This window comes from Larus michahellis, chromosome 2 (assembly GCF_964199755.1).
Source record: "Larus michahellis chromosome 2, bLarMic1.1, whole genome shotgun sequence".
Taxonomy (NCBI): Eukaryota; Metazoa; Chordata; class Aves; order Charadriiformes; family Laridae; genus Larus; species Larus michahellis.
In genome coordinates, this window is record NC_133897.1 from 40920943 (window position 1) to 40942904 (window position 21962).

General features: G+C 37.3%; 1 protein-coding gene across 1 annotated transcript in view; it reads left to right on the forward strand.

Moving 5' to 3' along the window:
• KCNH8 (potassium voltage-gated channel subfamily H member 8) overlaps nucleotides 1–21962 on the forward strand; it is a 190226-nt gene that overhangs the window by 55202 nt on the left and 113062 nt on the right. Inside the window, exon 2 of the mRNA XM_074575000.1 lies at nucleotides 6505–6738. Coding sequence (XP_074431101.1) covers nucleotides 6505–6738 — 234 coding nt within the window. The remainder of the gene's footprint in view (nucleotides 1–6504; nucleotides 6739–21962) is intronic.

Genomic DNA, 21962 nt, shown 5'->3' on the forward strand with positions numbered 1-21962 from the left:
ACCTGTGCTCTCTGCTCTCCAGTGGGTGCCTGCAGAAAAGCAAACAGCAGCTGAGCTCCCGTCTCAGGGACAGAGGGTTCAGTTCTGCCGGGTCAACAAGCACCTTCAGTGCCCATTGAGTAACTTCTGGATGACACCATGCGTTGTTGCAATGTGCTGGCGACTCATGAGTTGCAGGGTCTCTTCACTGCGAATGATTTCTTTTTCCCGGCTCTTCCATCGGCAAGTGCTGTTTCACTTGCAGTGTTTCAATGCACATAAAACCGCGGGCTGGTGTGTAAACATTTGACCACTGCAATATGGCTTTTTTAGCTACATCAGCACTGTGTGCTGGCAGTCACTGCACAATCAATAAGAAATAAAGCCAGTCAAGTAGAATACAATATTTTTTAATTTAAAAATAAAATTTTGACAAATTTTGGGAAAAGAAATATTTCATTGTTGTTGCACATAATATATGTCTAATGTGAATATAATTTTAGGGAAACAAAAAGAAAAAGTAAAAAGACATATCTTAGACTAGTTAATATTTCCTTCTGAGGAAAACACTTAGATGTCTGCTTCTCTAGTGGAGTTTAATTTTGAAGAACTTCAAAGACATCTCTGCTAGAATTTCCTCTCCTTTACTATAGTTCACTCATTACAATTGCACTGACTTTTAGTTTGAAAGGTTTTATAAATTATAAATTAGCAGTAACAGTGTCACTATTATTTGAACTAAGTCCTTCTTGGTTCTTATACTTTAGAGTTCAGGTAGATGCAAATGAGATTGAAATTAGAAAGGGAATAGGAACATATACAGAGATTTCTAATGGAGAAGCAAATGATTTTCTTTTTTTTTTTTTTCTGTAGGATCCCAGAAGCCCATTTCACCATGAGGGTTATTTTTGGGTTTGTTTTTTATTTTGTTTTCCTGTGATACTGTCCGTGTTTTTAGTCTGCTTTGCTCTTGGAATACATACTTTCATTGGTCGTGAAGAAAGCTGCAGTCATTATTCCAGTGTTGACCTTATGCACTAATGGTACTGAAGGCTGGGTTTGAGATCGTTAAACACTGAGTCTTAAGTGGCTTATGATCTATGTTTATCATTACAACTAGGAGATGATTTAGCATCCAGAGGCCCAAGTTTTGCATGGATATCTCTATACTGAACTTCACTACAGATTAATTCTTTTTGTAGCTATAAATATTGTATACAGTAAAGCATTTTCACTGTGAGACTAAATATTATTTTAAATGCAAAGTGAAAAGTTGATTTCTTAGCTGCTGAATTCAGAACTTTTCTACATACTGGAAATTCATTTTGGCAATGCAGGTTAAGTAGGAGCTATGGCAGCTCACCCTTGAGCTGAGTCCATAGAGCTAGGTACTTCAAATATTGTTTTGTACCCTGAATTAGTAACTGTTACATGAATACATTTCCTTGTAACGTCAGCCTTTATTTGAAATGACTTGGACAATTAAATCAATTATATAGCTTACAGTGATGGGTCCTTTGTTCATCAGTCCATACATGAAGTTTATTATGCAGTAGTTCTACCTTTTACTGTACTATTGTAAATTCACTGGAATATACGGTATTTTTTTAGTGAAGAGTGAGAAGAGGTACCAGTATAATCAACTTTCTTTCTGACTCACCGAGATCTGGATAAATCTTAAACCAGTTAACTGCACTAAGATTTTCAAGAGTAACTTTAATATTTGGAAGTGTATGCATTATAAAATCATTTTGGCCTCAATAAGATTCAAAGGACAGTAGTTGGTAAATGGGCTTGAACTCTAATTAAACTCGCATCTAAATGTGCTGACAAAAAGATAAATGTTTTCATATACTATTTTAATCTTCTAATTAGGTAATCTTAACTGTTAAGGTGGTCATATTCTCTGTAACACTAATTTCTGTGAACCTGGAATGAGACTTCTTTTGTTAAGTTGCCCATGTAGGAACTGTGGAATCAAACCTAAATGTAGTAAGTCCTTTCATCCAGAAGAATTATGGACGGTTCTCCATGCAATAGAGTAGCTACATGAGTCACTTGTTTAATTAATGCAGCTTCTTTGATTGCTAGGGATTTTTTTCTTTTGTAGGGTTTTTCTTCTTCCTTTTTAATTCATAAATAATTTAATATTTAAAATTAGAATGGTGGTTGGCTGTGCGCAATTGCACAAGAAGTCAGATAGATGTTCTCTTCACTGATAAAGATGAAGACTTGCAGAAACTATCTGGACTTTGATTGAAAAAAACCGTTACAAGAACTGGGGAAGCACAGTCGTGAGATTTATAGCAGGCATAGCTACAGTATTAAAGGAGAAACCCTTTTGTAATTTTTTGCTAAATAGGATGACAGTAAGATTTATCAAGGGAGTGCTGAGTTTAATTGTAACATTGTCTCATTACAAACAGTCAGATAAATTGCGTGCATTAATTATGAAGCAGAGAATTGCATAATGGCCTTTTCCTTTAATTATCACAATTCTAAACCTCTGTCATGGTATATTTAACAAACCTGTCTCTCTGTACTGGATGGTATGTGATATAAATTTGTTCTGTTTCTTAGGTTATAATTTTTGGGTGTCACTGTAGTCATTGAAACAGGGCAGTGGTGTGTAAGCCTGTGATTGAAGGTGTAGTTAGCATGGTTCCGGTTCAGTTTCTTTAACTGTCTCTGAGTTTATGTTATGTGTCTGGTAGAGGTTTCTGGAAACAGTATGAGTCTTCTGTTGATCAATGTCCCATCCACTCCAATATGTCCTACTTCCAGAGCAAATGCAGACATACAAGCTCCTAATATTCTTCCTTCAAAATTTCATGTGCAAAAGTCATTTAATCTTCACAGAAAATGAACATAAAGGAAAAGAAACATAGTTGAAACAAATCTGCTTTTAAATTGTACTGAACATTTGTGGAAATACTTCTGTTGTATTCATCCATCTCTGCTGACTTGATGCTAAAGGAAAACTTAGTGAATGTTGTTGGATTTTTTTGTGTCTAGGCTTCTTGTCCCATCTTTAAAAGAAACACTTTTAAATCATCCTTTATATATCACTTTATGGCTTGAACAGACAATGAAGTATTTTTATCCAAAGCTATTATACAAATACACAATTTGATTATTTTTATTTATTTTGCACAGACTTACAGGACTGAGCTGAAGAATGCTACTCATGGTTTTGTCAAAATCTGTTCTTTCAGGTTGTACACAGATACGCAAAAGTTCTACTCTGTTGTTGCAAATGCCCTGTGCTTCTAAATAGTCCAAAAGGCTATAGGTTAAATCTTTCTCACTGCATCTTGAATTTAGCTTGGATGTGTTTTCTTGTCTAAATTTAAAAAAAAAATTTAAAAAATCCTACCGTACGATGATTGAATAGATAGATACGATAGATATGATAGAATCCTATTGTACTGATTTAAAAAATCTAGTACCATCTCCTGACCATCAAGCCCAACCAACCTGAATAAAATAATTTAATATTCATGTTGATGTGCTGAAAGAACAGTACGGAATTGAAAGAACAATATGGAATTCAACGTCCTCTTTATTATTATGGAAGTGTTGCAATCTACATATAAACAGATGCCAAAATGTACAGACCAGTAGGTTTGTGTCACTCATTGCAACTTTCCTACTGTAAGTTCAAAGATAAGAGAAAATGCTGTCTTCCAGTCCATAGATTTCTAATAAATTATTCTAAATAAAATGTCATTCTTCCTATTCTGCATTTTAAGATCCAGCTAGCTATCACCAAAGATCATAGAATTAAATGCTGGGTTTGTTATTTGTGTCACACTGAAGCCTGAATGATATAAATTTCACCCTCAGTTCTTGCTTTTTGAAATAATTTATGGCACTTTCTGGGCACTAGGAGTAGCAAGCAATATTAGATATTCCAAGTTATGAAAATAAATTACAGAAGTAAATAAACTTTGAACAAGACTATTTCAAGATACGTTTGAAGATGAATTTTGCTGTCTGTAATAGGTAAATGTTAATTATTGCTTGATAAATATTACTGAAGAATTCAATGAAACCCAGATGATTATTGGTCAAAATTATGTTGCTATTACAAGGAATTTTTTCAATAAATTATTTAAATATTTCCCTTAGTCCACTAGTTTGTGATTACAGGTGCATCTTTCATCATTTGATTTGAACTTCAAACTCAAGGAAAACAGAAAACATAATTCTGATTATATTTTCCTGAAGCTGATGCTTTGCTGTCATACTCAAAAAGTTCAGCAAAATTAGGCTTACAACCCTTATCAGACACAGCTGATGTTAATGGAAAGACTGCCTCTTATTCTAGCTGGCACTGGATTGGACTTCTAGAAGTAAATTGTTTTCTGCTATGAATGATAAAGTAACCAAAAGTATTCTGGGTTTATTTTGATGTAAATGGCAGCAGAGTTTGGCCATCTTAAATTTTTCATAAAATCATTATATGCTTGGTAAGCTCCAGTGTATTCCTGTTCATAATGATATTCAAACACTCCTGCACTCCAAGAGCATTCTCCCTGCCCTTTCTGTCCTTTCAGTGTTCCATATTCTGCTTCATGCAATTCACAACAATTAGAATTTTAAAAAAAAGAGTCTTTGCATCACATAATTATATCTTAAACAATGAGAAACCCAGGAGTAAATTAATTTGATAGCTACAGATGCATTTGGGATTTATGATCTGCAGGTCTTACTCTATAACACCGTCATTAAATTGCAGTGCAAGCATGTGATTTTAATTCTTTTGGCAGTGTGGGGATTTAGTTTTGTGTTGACAGGGGGAGCAGCATGTCAGTGCATGAATGGTAATGATACTTATTCCCTAGTTAGGCAAATAAAAATGACAGGCTAAGTCAAGCACTGCACTGAAGCAGAATGCATTTTTAAATCACATATTTGGTAAATGAGAAGAGCCTGTTTTAACATTTCAGTCATTTACTGAAAGACTTTAATTAGATTTAAGCAAAAGGTGGGTAACTGAAGCAAAGTCTTAAGAGCAAATTGATCACTTAATAAATCTCAGCATTGTCTTTAAAATACTGAAATCTTAGTATCAGCCATAGTGTTTTATCCCTTGGGTAAATAAAGAGTAACTTAGCTGAAGTTTTTGGAATTTCATGGATGAAGAACTCTTGTGGCAGTTAAGGCTGAAACAGACCTATTTTTCCTCTTTTAGTTTATGAATTCTGTCGCTCCCTTCCCCATTCATGAATAATATATCCCTGTGTGGGGATTAGGCATATCAATCTGAGTTTTCCATTAAAATAGTTAATTTTTTCCTCTTTAAATTTATGAATATTTATCAAGGGATTCTGGTTTAGTTAATAGTATTTTCCCTTAATACATACACATGAATCCACACGCACATGATTCTGAAAAATGAGAGGTATCTGTCTTGGGAATAGACTGCTCCTAAGTTCCCGCTAGCAAGCTGTAAGATAAACATTCTTTAATAAGCAGTGGGCAAAAAATACTCTTTCCTCCCTCGATGTGAAAGGTAGACAGATTCCTTGAATAAAACTTTATTTTTTTTTTCACTTCAAGATAAGGAAACACAAGCAAAAAAACTGTGTGAGAACTTCATATGTTATCTGGAAAGGATCTCCATGCTAATTTAAAAAGGCCATAAAGTGCTATAGCTGAAGATGAGAATCTAAGCAACAAAACCTTCAAAGACACTTCAGCAAAGGATGGAAATAAGCTATTAGGCTGTAAGATTTGCCAAAGATTTGAAATTGGAACATCGCTTTTTGTTCATTGATGTCCATGTCAATATACTATTCTCGAATTTATCAAAGACGACAGTTGCATCTTACAGACACTGAAAAATTATAAAGTGCATTAAGGTGTAACAAGATGGTAAATCTTTGATGTACCTGTTTCATATGGGAAAAGTATAGTGGGGCTCTGGAAGACAGCTGACAGTGCTTTTGGATGAAATCTTTTTCCCTCACCAAAAAAAAAAAGTGAAAAAAAAAGGACAAACAATTCCATGTAGCCCCACAATGTCCCTCAACTCTACTTTTCAGGATTCCCTTGCAAAATTGTACAAAAAAAATTAGCTTGACTGTTGATAAAGGTCAACTTTAGCTTATGGAGATCATAGAGGGATTAGCTTTTTTTAAGATATAGCTGTGTCTGTTCAGACTGCAGAGTAGTCTGAGTGGTAGCATAACACAGCACCTTTGAAATTTCTCCAAAGCTTCCATATTTGTCATGAGTCTTTGGTCAAGTGGTTGTTTTAATGTGCTGACATCCACCTCAGAGGCAGTCCATAGCCATGAGTAACCATCATATGAAGGTGCTCTGTGGACTGTCAGACTTGATTTTTATTTCAGGCTAGTGGTCTAAAAACAGAAGTTGCATTCTTGTTTGCAGGCAGTTGGGACTTTGCTTTTAAACGTATGTCCACTTGTGCCTTCCTATGAAGCTAAAGGAAGTATTATATCAAATGATGTAGCATTCAGACTGTAATTCCTGTTTTACTTTTGTGTTCTTCTACAGACAGTAACTTCATCCTTGCAAATGCTCAGGTGGCTAAGGGATTCCCTATTGTTTACTGCTCAGATGGCTTCTGTGAGCTTGCTGGATTTGCACGAACTGAAGTCATGCAGAAGAGCTGCAGCTGTAAATTTTTACTTGGTGCTGAAACAAATGAGCAGATGATTCTTCAAATTGAGAAATCATTGGAGGAAAAGGTAGAATTCAAAGGAGAAATCATGTTCTACAAGAAGAGTGGTAAGTTTTTCTTTCCTGTTTTGTTAGTCCCAAAGAATGAAATTTAGTATTAATGCATACAATACATAGCATGCTTTTCTATGTAATGATTTTGTGTGTCTATAATCAGACCTACCAGAACAGATCTGCATAAAGACAGTTGAGTACGCATTGACACTATGTTTATATTATTGTTACTGATTTTATATAAGTAGACGACAAGTTACGAGTCTGCATAGAAGAAATTCAGGGTCCTGAACTGCATTGTGAGACACTGCTGTCTGCACTCAGTATGACACTACATTTTCTACTTTTTTTTTATACTGAAGTTCTTACCTCTTATTGCTGAAACTGTAATTAAAAAATTAATTTTCAGTCCCATCAGTAAAATGCTCAGAACTTTGAATGATCCAAGGGTCTCGTTCTCCACAGCCACTACATATAAATACAATGATAATGATTTTCAAAAAGTGGGTAAGTACTCTGAGTGAAATTAATATTTAAGTATGTATTGTCACATAAAAAATTCTAGAGCATTAATTAACTCCATAGACTTCAGTGAATTTCAAGTTGCACTGTCAAAGCTTTCACTCCTATGGGTGGGCATTTTTAAGGACAATTTTGCAGTGAAGATGAGTGAGCCATGGAAGAAAGGACCCCATGATGCACATTTATCAGCTCGTTTCATTTATATCAGGCTCCTTCAGTGTACCTATTCTGCAAGCGTTTACGCTACCATCACCCATGTCATCTTCAGACAGGTGACACTAAGTGTTGAAATACTGATAGGATTGCAACCACCCCAGTGCCATAGGAGCCTTCACGTGTGCTTAGAGGTCCATGGGCTCAATGGATCCATGGGTCTCAGTTGAGTATCACCTCCTGTTTTATTATATGGCTAGAATTTCTAGGCTTATGCTTAGGCCACGTGCTTTCCTCATAGTTCCTACTTACGTCTTTATTAATGCAACATTTCCCCCTCAAATATTATTACTATTCTATCAAATACTTTAAAAAGGTATTTTCTAAAAGTAATAATTATACATTGACAAGAAGATAGTTGGTGATTTAGAGTGTTTGGAGAAGGCAGCTTCACTTTCCCTGACTTATACAAAAAAGAGAAATGTTGCTTAGTTGGCTTGTGTTCATGACTGCTGTTTTTCACAGTATGAAATTTTGAAGTTATTCTGAAGATGCTGCTAAATGCTTCCTCCTCTTGCCTTTTTGGGGAGGCTTAGGTGGGTGGTTTGTTGTTATTTTTTAGAAGAGACTCCCATAGTTCCTTGAACTCATGTTTCAGGAAGGTTACTCAAAGCAAGTAGTTTCAAATTTGGGCATCATGTCTGAATATAGCGAAAAAATTATCTTAATCTGGAAGGATAAGAGCTGCTTTTCTCCAGTATTGTATAGTGATGAGTGGGCACGGTGAGAAGAGGTTTCAGTGTATGTAAATGAAAGAAGTAAAGCTAACATATTCATTTCACTGTCTGGGTCCTGAATGATAAATTATGATTCCTTTGCATTATGAAGGGGTGCTTCAAATCTTTAATAGATATGATTAATGCAGGCAGAAAGAGATTGCAGATCAATCTGCTTATCAGAGAAGTAGCTGAACCACAGATAAATAGGTAAAGAGAAATTGTTTAGGATAAAAGAATTCCATCCTACTTGCATCCCTTTGTATAATTTGACTGGAAGCCATTCCAAGACATTTTCTGAGCATGAATAAATTTCCCAGACTGCCTATTATATTTTTGATTTTCACGTATTTCTGTACCACTGGGAACCAGAAATGAATAGGTATTAAAATAACATGAGACTCTTCTTGAATAAAAGCAATATCTATCTTAAAAAATAATCTTGTTTTTTCAACAAAGCTGCAAAGTACAGACACCAAATTTGGTAAATCATCCATTTTAGCTAAATGTTTTGTTTTTTTTTTTTTTTTTTTTTTTTCAGAGCAAAAACTGAACTTCTGAAGTGGTTAGGCTTATTCAACATTGGCAGAAAAAAAAAGAAAAAAAAAAAGTTGTCCTTGTTGCAAAAAAGGTTTTAAAAATACTTTAAGACATAAGAACGTTGGGAATAATGGCCCCCAAATGACTGTATGAATACGTTCAGGTTTACCTGATATTGAAAATAACTGTCAGTTGGGATAGTGCCCAACGTAGTGCCAGGAGCATGGGCCAGTGGGAGACAAGTAACTAGCAATGTCTCGTTATCATCGTGTCACATTTCTGTGTCCCGTTAGGACTTTAGGGTATAAGAATGAAATGAGGTATCTGGCCTTAGTCTACCATTCAGAGGTACAACCTTGCTTTGCAGGCCTAGCTACAGGACCAAAGGAACACTTCCAGGGATAACTTCAGGGATAGCAGTTTAGCTTCAGGGATAATTCTGAGCTCACAGAATAAACTGATGTCCCTCAGCATACTTAAAAGCTTAATAATGAGTAAAACATTATGATAAGAAATTACTATGAGGGAAACAGATGTATGAACACAATAAATTATTCTTGGTTTCTTCTTTTGGACTTGATCTAGAATGTAGAAGCTTGAAAGTTTTAATTAATCATTTTGTTTGTTCCATGTGTGTCTCATCTTTTGGGAAAGAAATTCAAGCTTCCAAAGCTGAATATGGGTTGATTTCTTAATTGCCACATATTGTGATATTTTGAATTTGATTTAAACTCAGTTTAAAACTGATTTAGTTTTTATCATTAAATTAGATTGTTCATTCTAAACAAGTAGCGATTCAAACTTGGGACTTAAATCTCTTAGTAGTTTCAATGTGAATTTAGTCAGCTTGAATATGGGGCATTTCACAGTTACTTAACCATCATTTATGAATCCACATAGCACTTGTTAGTTAAAGGAATGATTGTTATAAGTGAAGCAGCTCCAGCAACCTATATGCAATTTCATTGGAAGTTCCAGACTGCTCCAAGCTGACACTGCAGCAAGTAAGAGTGGCGTGAAAGGAGTTGGGTAGAGAGCTGAGTAAGGTGGATTACCTGTCTGTGGGTTAAAACGCAGGATTTCGTTGTCTTTGACACTTGGGTTTGGATCTTAACAGAAGGATGATCTTCAGCAGTTGTACTCTGACTAAACTAGAAAACAATCCTCCTGGAATGACTAGAAGTGGATAGGAACTTTTCTCTATGTGTGTTCTCCTTTTGGCGTTTTAATGAATCCTTAGAGTAGGTTAAACTGTCTGTACCTTCTCATTCAGGATATTTTCTGCCATGTTAGCACGGAGCACTATTAGAACTGTGGCAGCAGCCACAGCAGCTTCAGAGAGAGATGTCTTGAAAATCCCACTCAAAATACGCTTCATTTATTTTGGTTCCTCACTTCCTAACTTTTTATGCGTCACAGCTACATTGTTTTTTCTGAAGACAAACAAAAAAGGAAGCTATTAAAAGGCAAGGAATTTTATGATTGTTGCCTTCTTCAAAACTTTTTAAAATTATATAGCTTAGGAGCTGATTTTTAATTTTTTTTTCTCTTACTATTTCTACACTTTCTTCAAAACATCTGCAACAAATTAAGTTGTCAATTATGATAATGGCAATGCAAAGCAACCTTTTTGAATTCAAGTGAGTTGTGAGAAAAGAACTCACTCCCTGGATATTGTTTTTAGAGTTGTCTGAAAGCAGATGGACACTACGCTAAGGAACTACGTTTAGACAAACCCTTCTTTTTCTCCCTGCCAGACCACTGCAGAAATTCATCAATAACAAGCACATGTAGTTAAATAAGGTCTTCACACTGCTCCAGACTGAAGTACAAATACGCAGCAGTGTGGATTTTTTTTCTTTTCCCTTACAGCCTAAGAGGATGCTACAATAAGCCCCATAATCGCTGACTTAGTCTAGTCTAAGCTCTCCATCTTCAGTTGCTGAGAAGGTCATACCTTGCTTCCCTTACAACCCCCAACCCCTTACACCCCTTATTTCCTATGTCTCAAAAATCAGTTTGTAGTCTTTAAAAAGGGGTCTGTTCTTACACACCTCCTCTTAAGACCTGCAGTAGTCGTACAACCTTCCTTCACTGAAAAGAAATGGGCCTCTTTCTGTGTACGTGTCACGTGTGGGAAACACTATGTAATAAGCGATGGCCGCTTGTGACTTGCAGACATTTGAGAGGCTTCACTGTAGTGTCCATCATGTCTGTGCACCCCAGCAACAGGGCTGTTTGCACAGGCCTTTCTCGGCAACTAAAAATCCCTGCTATAAGAGGACTGGAGGGAGCGGGTGTTGCCGGAACCACCATTACGAGTTTCCTTAGGATTCTGCTGCAAGCAGAGTTTGCGTCATCTGTGATAAACCATGGGGACTCAAGGGACACTTCATCGTCTTCTACATGCAAACTCATTCAAGCACTCTCTGAGTTTTGTCTTAGGCATGTGTCTTGTAAGTCTTGGCCCCTAAAGATTTGGGAAAATACCTGTGAGGCCAGGAAGAAATGGTATATTTATTTTCTTGATTTTTTAATTTTAAGAGTCAATATGATTAAATCCAGGTATTTTGGCTCTTCTCATCAGTGTAGGAGAATATGTGTTTTAATAATTCTGTATCCTTATCTGGAAGGTCAGGACCAAGATATTATTTCAGATGAGTGGAATATCAGCGGAGAAAGAGTGAAAGTCAGAGCCCCTCACTGAGTTACTGGATACCACCAGGCAAAAGGCCCTTTGAAATCTAGGTGTTTTCACATGAGCAGCAATGACAGCCACAGGCAAATACAATAAACCTCAAGCCATGAGACATCATCTATAGCTTCTGCCATGGTTGCAGGTGAATAATGTCACTACGGGATAAGAAAGGCTCCATTGCAGTTAATGCACGACTTGCGTTAAGCAAACAAAGCAAGCTTTTTATAGATGATCAGTTTAATCTTATTTAAGATTATAGAAGATTTAATTAATTACAAAGAAATTTAAGGGAAGTTAATTTCCTTTTAAATGAAAGAAAATTTGGTTTTCTTAAAGCTTTTCTTCTCTACAAAAAGTATTTGGCTCTTTGCAGAAATGGTATCCCTCTTTTCCAACAAGACGTTTAAAAGCCTACTTTTTATGCTTGTCCAAAAATACCCTGTGGCGTTTTGAAACATGGGAGTTGTACGGTACCTTTTTAATATGAACTGACACCCTGCTTTAACAACCTCCTTATGAAATCTACCATGTCTTTGGGAAATGTTAAGGCCAGCAGACGGAGAAGAGGCATTTATTAGAACTTTCTGATTGGGGGGGGGGGAAAAAAATTGGTATAGAGACACCAATTTTCTAGTGACGTCTATTTACTAATGTAGAGGAAGTCCCCTGACAAGTTGCTTGGCAGGATAGTTCGTAGAAAGGTGACCTCACTGCTGCTCCACCGCTGCTCCACTGCTGCTCTGGCTTAAAAACATGGACTAAAAATAAGAAAGCTGAAAATCTTTTGTGGTTGGTTTGCTTACATTATCTAAATTATAGTACAAAAATAAAAGAGAAGGGGAATAAAAAGAGCAAGCAACACTGAAATGGTAATATCTAATTGTAATTACAGGAGCCATAATAGGTTTTATCTTCATAAAAGCCTCCTCTTTTTTAATTTTTCTTCTTTTTTCCTTTTTTTCTTTCTTCTTTTTTCTTTTCCTTTCTTCTATTTTTTCTTTTTTCTTTTTTCCTATTTTCTTTTTTTTTTATACTATTTTCTTTTTACTTTTTTCTTTTTTTTTCCCCCTCCTTTCATATAGCTCTTTAGGCATTAAGAAGTTTCACTGATCTTGTGGAAGTCTTCCTCTTAAAAAGCAGTATAGTTGTGGATGTAGACAAAAGGCATTTCCTTATTTCCTCTATTTCACAGAAGAGGGAATTTTTTGGCTTCTTTTCTCTCCAAAACTTCATTTGATTGACCCATGGCCTCTGATGAAAGGTAATGGGTAGCCTTGAAATGTGTAGTTGTTTTAGAGACAGTCCCAGCTTCTGCAGCGGAAGAGGAAGACGGGACAGACTTCTGCTCCTCCAGAGAGCCCTGGCTCTTTCGGTCAGCAAAAGCCTGCGAGGAGACAAAACAAGGGGATGAACTTCAGTTAGAAGGAAATAAAAAAAAGGCAGTAGAATCCCCCATGTGCAATGTGATCTAAAACATCTGAGATCTTTTGCTGTAATTTAATGAGACTTCAACAAGACTGCTGCTTACTAACTGACAGCACTGATGTTTTGTTCTGATGGCACTTGCAGTGACATTGGCTAACAGCTTCTTTCAATAGTAACGTGATTTATTAAAAGCATAATTCACTGAGAAAAGATTTGTTCTCCTAGAAGCACATTGATAAGTAAATAAATCCGTATGAGAGTTTCCTGCTGCTTACTGCATTGTTACAAAGTGATGGGCCCTTCATTGCTTACAGATGCTTATAGATTAGTGTTTCTACACAGGCACCCTGGGTTTCCAGCTGCACTTAATATGAATGGCTATTAGTAATGCTGAACACACTTTTTGATTTTTTTAAGATATATTTCATCAAGCTACTTTTTACACATCCGTTTTTAGTAAGAGATGTAGGTATTTATTTTGCAATGGGATGTTTGTACTACATCAGACTGCTCACTCTTCAAGTTTTCTCAGGATTTTATGGTCACGCTGAGGTGGCTGATAGGCTGCCTTTTATTTTTATGAGTTTTAATTCAAGCTTTAGCTCAAAGCTGACTTGTGTCTCTGTGCTTCACCATGAGTTAGGCTGTTCTTTGGATAAAGATCAAAGTACCATTTCTCCTGATGACTACCTGCCTCCCATTCTGCTGACATTTCCTTATTTTGTTCGTGATCCCCAAAACCACGTACCGGATCATGGGGCAGACTAATTGCCTCCTCCTGTGCTGACAATAGCAATGAGTTCTTGCATTAGCTCCATAGCTTTTTGGAAGAGCGGCAGGAGGCTCACGTTAGCACTGTCTGTTGAACCCTCTCAGTGAGCTGGCTAGGGAATTGCAAAAGCAGTCTGATTTTATAGAGCAGTTAAGTAATTAAAAGGTTAAAACCTACCACTTTCCAACTGGCGGGGTTACTGTAATTCTTTCCAGTGGGCAGGCTCAGAGTCTGCTTACAGCTTGTGCTCACATGGATTCAAGCGGTGAACTGGGAAGATTAATCCTCTCTACGGCGTTATGTAATTCCTCAGTGTGTGTTTCAAAACAGTCTGTACAAAAAACCATAAACCTGACAGGAGAGAGGTATCAATCCAGGTCCACGACTCAACCCCTCCTCAGGTCCCAGCTTTAGGGCCTTCCTTCCAGAAACATGCCAGCGGGCAGCACCTCGGGTGCAGGTTGAAGTTCTTGAATCCTGGGCTCAACAGAAAATCCTCAAACTTGCTTAAAACCGATGATTAATATTAACAGATAAACCCAAAATAACAGGCAGGAACTATAGAGGTACTGATATTCCTGTTAAGCAAAAAACTTCTCTGACCCAACCTTGTGGAAAAAGCAGTGGAAAATAAATAATAATTTTCTAAAATGGAGTTTTGCAATGTAAGTGTGCAGCTAACTAGCAGAATCCCCTCTTTCTCCATGTAATGTCTGTTGAAAGCTGTATGAATAAGCATGAGGCTGCGGCCAGCAGCTCACCCAGCGCTGGGAGATGTCCCATTCTGCAGACGCCAGACCTTCTGCTTCTAGGGGCTGCAACTGCCAGAGACTCCAGAATCAGGGTCATGAAAATATCTTGCATGCAGATATTTTTTGGTTATATTGTTATTACTTGTTATTTGAAACTGAAAAAGTGGAAAATTTTCTTTTTAAGTGTAGTGGTCTGGTTTGGTATTGCTATGGTTTTGCTCACAGGAAAGTTTGTGGCATCTTCGAAGCTTCTTTTTAAGAGAATACAATAATGAGCTTAAAAGCACATTAATGTCATTTGCAAACACGGTTGTGTTCAGATGAATGTGGGCTACACCACTTCCTGAAGCCAAAAGATCAGACAATTTCAAAAACATCAGGTAGCTTATAGGGTGAAACTGAGAGAAATGAAAAAATGTGTGTATAATGTTTTTTCATATATATATATACACACATGTATATATGTAAATATATATATATATATACACAGTTACATACATACACGTGTATGAGAGATCATCCTGGCTTAAGAAAATTTCTTGCTTTTTTTGCCAAGGGACAAAATTGCATCCCTCAGTAAAATAAGAAATCATATTTGCTGCTGCAAATACCTCTACAAGTTGGATTAAGAGCTCTGAAAGTCCAAAGGAATAAGGACTGTAGGCTGTAAGCACAGTTCTAACAGATTTCAAAAATACAGTAATCAAGGGAAAGCAAACTTTGCTCATTTTGGGATCGCTCAACTCAAAGCAATATCAAAAGCAGAATTCAACGGAAGAAAGTAAAGACTAGACTGCTCAGGAAAGATTGAGCCTGTTTCTGAAAGAGTCCATACAAAGATACTGAAAAAACAGTATTTTGGTTTGGGTTTTGTTGCTTGTTTCTTTGGGTTTTTTTTTCATTTTAACTATAGATATTGGATATTTGATTATATAAATAGACTGCCTCAGTTAGTACTTTCCCAGGAGTTAGCTGACAAATGCTGAATGCCTTGTAATATTATGACTGTGACAGAGTGATGGTCTTTGGGGATGAAGGGAAAGTAAGTTGCAGGCTGCTAATATTAATGAATCTGCCCTGAAACCTTTTGCATTTAAACAGAACGCATTTCATTGACTTCACTGCATTTTTAGATAATCCTGTGTATTTTGCTAATTGTTATAAACGTAACCTGGTAAACGTATTACATCAGGGAAGTACTTATCTCCTTAAATGAAGTTTTCTTTTCTAATCTGGATGGAGATAGGAAAAGGAAATTAGAGCGGACAAAAAGTAAGTAGTACACATAAGGATAATGAATGTTACATGGGTTTAAAAGGCATTGCTTAGCTTCTCTGCTTTTGCTCAATGAAAACTCAAAAGTAACTAGGGGATTTTGAAATGGAGTTTCATTAAGTAGGCAAGATAGTGGAGTTATAAAAAGAGAGACAGGAAAGCTGAGTAAACAAAGCTGAAATGTAGATGTGGTGGAGCCCATACATTAGTTTGCATACAAATATGCACTGCAGACTGTACAAACTGTTGCATAAAAAAAAATGTAAAGAACGCTAAGGTTGGAAAAGTGACACACTCAGACTAGGAGCTGCCATACCAGAGGCAGTCAGTGTCCATGTAGTAATAAATGGAGACTTTGAGGTGGTGAGTTAAGCCTCTCTCTGCTTAACAGTGGCAGTTTGCAGGAGAGGCAAGGGTAGGAAACTGCTGTGCTGAAAAGTATCTCCTCTTAGAGCATCCTTTTTCTCTCTCCATCATGGCAGTGATAGCAGATAAAGTTAGACATGCTGGGCAACATGACATATGAGTCACTGAGTTACTGGGAATTGGAGGGAGCAGAGCACAGGGGCATGGAAAAGAGGGTGGAAACACATGGAGGGGGGATTTGCACAATCTCTGATGAGATTTGATAGATTTGAATAATTTCATGTGGTTCTCCATAGCCTATACAGAGGGACACAGGGATACTTTTAATGAAAGTTTCTAAATCAGTTCCTCAGGATTAACACTTATTCATACTGAAACACAATTTTTACTTTGTTATTAAGCTATCTTAACTATCACCTTTCCTCTGACAAGTTCTTGGGATACCACTGTATTTTAGTTTAAGACATTCTGGAATGGATTTATATTAGCTGTTAAAACTTGTAGGGAGAGTTACTTGCAGGATACAAGCATGATCTGTTCATCATACAGAACTTGGGTAAACAAGTTCTTGAGCCTTTTTTACTACTCCTATGGAAGTGTTAGCACAACCGTCAGTGACCTTACAAGTCATTTACCTGATAGCCCATGTGTGTTCTTGTTAGTTTTCTTGCAAGTATCGTCAGACCAAAGACTGTCACTAGGATGTAGCACACAGGCTGTTATCTACAGTAGCAGAATTCAAGGAAAAAATAGATAGATTTTGTTAATACATACGTGTGATTTCTGCAGAGATAACAGAGAAGAATAAGGTACTTATTTGCTTAAGGCAGCAAAACCTCGCATTAGCTATGTTAATTGATCATTGTCAAATATGTGATATTTTCAAGGAAGCACTCTAATTATAGCTATACTTCTTCTTCCAGCTCCATTCCCTTTCTATTTAGTTCAGTTGCATTTTTTTAAAAGCATTGTTTTCTTCTTTGCACTTTGATCTCCACAACAAAATGTTGACACCTTGTCAAAACTGCTGAACATTCAAAATCAAATGTTATCAGTGACGTTGGGAATCTTTGGATAAGCTGAGGAAAGAAAGAGTTTGGTTTCCCCAGGCAAAATCTTTGCCATCCTGATCTGTCAGTCTTGGAGTTCACACTTTCTGAAGTGGAGAAGTAGAAATGATCAGGCTAAAACTTCTCTGTCAATATCATGTATCCAGCAGCAGCTTTATTTTGCTAACAATTAGTAATGCTGTAAATGAGACTGTGCTGTAATGCTGAAGGTTTAGCATCAACCTTATTGACAAGTTATTACAGTTATCGATAAGAAAATATTTTTATCTTGTCCTTTTACATAACAAATCCCTGGAAATAAGATGGTGTGTTTTAATATTTTTTTAAGGCTTCATTTGCATCTGTGTAAAAGAACATTTAGTTTATTAAGTCGAGTGCTGAAATGTAAAGAATTGTGCCAGATTTATGATGTCTTGTGCAGCCTAATTCTGCCCTTTTATGCATACGTATCTTGATAATTATTACTTGAAGAGCGATTGTTTTGTGCCACAAGACTTGTATATCTAATATGCAAAACATTTACACTTTCTATTTTTTCTTCAGGTACTTGGTTTCTTAGACTATAAAACATTTAATTTGGTTAGTCTGGCGTGTTATATGCAGAAGCAGAGCTTTGTGAAAGAGCTCTGCATCTTGTGGCCCGCAGGCCGAGGGAGGTGATTCTGCCCCTCTACTCTGCTCTGGTGGGACCCCACCTGGAGTACTGTGTCCATCTCTGGAACCCCCAACACAAGAAGGACATGGACCTGTTGGAATGGGTCCAGCGGAGGGCCATGAAGATGATCAGAGGGTTGGAGCACGTCTGCTGTGAAGACAGGCTGAGAGAGTTGGGGTTGTTCAGCCTGGAGAAGAGAAGGCTCCAGGGTGACCTTACAGCAGCCTTCCAGTACCCAAAGGGGGCCTACAGGAGAGATGGGGAGGGACTCTTTACGAGGGAGTGTAGCAATAGGATGAGAAGTAATGGTTTTAAACTGAAAAAGCATAAATTTAGATTAGCTCTAAGGAAGAAATTCTTTACTGTGAGGGTAGTGAGACATTGGTACCGGTTGCCCAGAGACGTTGTGGAGGCCCCTTCCATGGAAGCGTCCAAGGCCAGGCTGGATGGGGCTTTGAGCAGCCTGGTCTAGAAGGTGGTGTCCCTGCCCATGGCATGGGTGTTGGAACTAGATGATCTTTAAGGTCCCTTCCAACCCAAACCATTCTATGATTCTATGGTCTTAATCCCTCTTCCTCTCACCACAGAGAGGTGGAGGTGAATCACAGGAATTTGTTCGTTTTTTATTTCCTGACCTTGAGCGATGGAGGGGGCAATACAACCTGGCTTGGTGTCTGTCTGGAGAGTGGTGTGGCAAGCAAAGGTCTGAGGAAGTGAAGGTCTGGAAGTGGATATAACGACTGATTGCTGACACATGGCAAAAAAAAGAAAGAGTTAAGCTTCGCTGCCTGAATAAAACTACTCCTAGGCTGTCTGAAGAGAAAGGACAACATAGTTTGTATCAGTGTCACTGGTTCCAAGTAACTCATAGGAACATGTGTGGCTAAGAAGATTCTTATTGCAGAAAAGCTCAAAATTTTGAGACGGATGCAGAATTTATTTTATTGAAGAATTAAAAAAGCTGGTTGTCAATAATCCCATTCCATTTCTATATTATGATACTTCTGCAATACTCAAATATCCACTAAAGATTTCCATTCTGAGTATTTCACTGACCATTGTCGAGGGTGGGCATGACTAAAGATTGAGTATTATTGTACATTGAGTACACATAGCTCATCAATAGTGCTAATGGTCTGAATCCGTTCCTTGGTTTAAGCAGGCCTTATTTTCTGGTGAAAGGAATGCTTGCCTCTGAAGGCTACTGATGGGAGGGTTTTGTATAAAGTCTCCCTTTTAAATTCCTTGGTCTGTTGACCTTTTTTTTGATTTCAGACTGGGGACAGACGTCGAGCTGTTGGAACAAGGAAAGGTAGAAAGGGTGGTTGAGAGAGTGACCATAAAGCACTCTCTTTTTTATGTATATATAAAAGGTGGACTATAGCCAAATTGCTTTGTGATAAGATTATGCTTCATTTGGTTTCTTTTCTGCTTTCCTGTGATGTGCTTATATAAGCCTTGAGGATATTAAAATATATTTTGAACCTTCAGTTCATAATGCAAGAGAAAGATTAGGCTCTTTTTCCAAGAGTGGTGGCTTGGAGCAATAAAGAGAGTCTGTACATAAATAAACCTCCAAAAGAAATTTCTTTGATAGACGTGACTCTTGACAATACAGAAGACCTTTGTATGCACCATTTGAAGCAGGGCAGGAATTTCTGTCTCACAGATGAGTGCACTCAAAAGAACTGTAACAAAAGAGGGCACTACTTTTTTGATGAGTAGAAAGTTCTTCTTTTGGCTTATAGAATTATATGATGCTGTCTTTCAGTAAAAGCTATGTAATGGATTGCATTGGATCAGTATATTTTTCCAAGAATGCTCCCCAATAGTGAAAGACAGCACACTTCTGTCCTTGACAGAGTGCAAGCACATATTGACCTAGTCCTGACCTAAGCTGGATCATCTCTTCTAGTCCCAAAGAGTACTTCATATTCATTTGCTCCTCTCAGAGTAAAGGCAGAAAAAAACAAAAAAACAAACCAACAAGTTCAGCTTAGGACTTCTGAAAATTGGGTGCATAAGTAATGCCAGGACTGGCAGCTCCACCATGTTGGGCACTCTTCAGGAGAGAAGTAGCCTGTACACATCATGTACTGGACGTGTGTTTTCTTTAGTGGTGCATATCATTTTTTTATCCATATTTGCCTTGCTTACTCAAAATATTTTCAGACATATTTACAGGGGAGGAGGAGAATGAGGACAGATAATGAGAGAAAACATGATTGAAGAGAAACAGTGAATGACATTAAATGGTGACAGGATGTGGAATGATTTCAGTGACCAGTGTTCACCTGCAAAGAATTCAAATGCACTTTGGTTATACAAAAGAGGAAATGCATTAAAACATGAAACAATAAATTGATTTGTCTCCATTTCTAATGATGAACCATGTTACAGTAACTTCTCTAACCCTACAAATCTATCATTTCAGACAGTATCACCGGGTGTGCTTCTAAGCACAACTGAATTAGGTTTGTTTGAACATGGCTGATGCCTACAACTTTCTTCCAGGAGCAGTCTTAACAACTAATTTTTGCGTGTGTGTGTGTGTGTATGTGTAGAAAAGACATGAAACAATTGAAAAGAGTAAGATGTTTCTACTTCTGGAGGAGATAACAACAGCTGTTTAAAAGAACATTGCAGCTATTGGTGTGGTTTAGAAGAAGGACTTGAGAGTGACTTCTTGTCCAACTGAAACTACTGCTGGAATGCAGACAGGCAGAATGTAACTTTACAAGAATGAATTTGGCCAGTCTAAGAGTCATAATGATATTCTGTAGAGATCTGTGATTCTATTTTTAAACAGGAAAGTAAAATTGCTTAATGCTGCTTCTCTTTGAGTGCATCACTTCAGCTTGATAGGGTGGCGGCTCTCTGAAACATTTCTGATAGTAACAGCACTGAGCACTTTTTCCCAGAAGTTTTGATAAAAGAGTCAAATCTGTACAAAAATGAATTAAGGACAGGAAATTAAAATGGAAAAAGGAACAGTAGAAATACCTTGCTTCTGACATCAGTTCTACCTTCTTTTGCTTACTCTGTCTTCAACCTCAAAATGGGAGTATTTAAACCCAATTAAAGACAATGTGCTTCTTCCCATGGTTTTTCTCTCCTTTTCCAGTCTTTTTTCCTCCTGTTCCCAATTCTCCCTGTCCCTTCTTTAAATACCTTAAGAGGAAGCATTTCCTGATGACTGAACTAGTAATGTTATTTTCAAAGCTGCCTGTCTGCCTCTTGGAAAGTTTGGACAGGATGGATAGAACCAGATGGATTTCCTTTGAAGCATACTTTTGGACCTTCAACTGTGGTGGCCCTTCAAAAGGAAAGTTGCTGTTTCACCTCCAATGCTTGCCTATAGCCTTCAACAGGCAGTCAGGGAACTTCCAGTTGAAAATTTAAATTAGAAAGCTGAATTGTGATCTTGGTGTGTCCATTTTCAAGACTGCAGAGTTCAGAAGATAGAGAATAGAGTGGGAAGTGACTAAGCTGCTTGGTCTTCCTAAGGAACCCTCCAAAGCTCAGCTGATCATTTGGCAGCAGTCAGTTGTGACAGCAGTGGTCCAGGGAACTGTTCCCGTTTCCCTTTATGAACGAAAGTAGATGAATGCCGAAAATAGTATGTTGTGAAGGAACATGATTATAGAAGTGTAAAAAAAGTAATGCTCTAGCAGTACTTATATGTCTTATAAATAATATTAGTAGACTGATGGCGGGTAGAGGTAGTCAGTGTTGATACCCAAAAGCCAAAAAACACAAAAGCCTGGCACTGAGCTGAATTATCCCAGAATGGATGGGGATTGGGATCTAAGGTGTGTGCCAAGATCTCCATTATACTTCCAGTGCATTACCAGCACCTAGGCATGCATTATCTTCTGTTGTGAGTGGTCTGCATTAACAGCAAACTTATGAATGATGTCATTGGAACTGAACAACATACCTTGCAAACAGGACATGTGAAGCAATCAGTAACAACAATAACAATTTATTTTAAGCAGTATAATTATGTAGCAGGTGTGGGAGAGAAAGGTTAACATGAATTAAAAATATCACCAAAATCAGCGTTGTTTAATTTAAGTTTTAGCAAGGTCAACATTATAGACAGTAAGGAAGATAGCTGATACTAATTTTACAGATGATGTGCGGTTTATAAATCTCACCATCTGTAAGACGCAAGGAGTTAATTTTATTTCTATTCTAAGTCTGATGTCTGATTAGTTTAAATATCTTTGAATTAGTGGAATGATGCTCTGACTATCAGGTCTTCTGTCAAG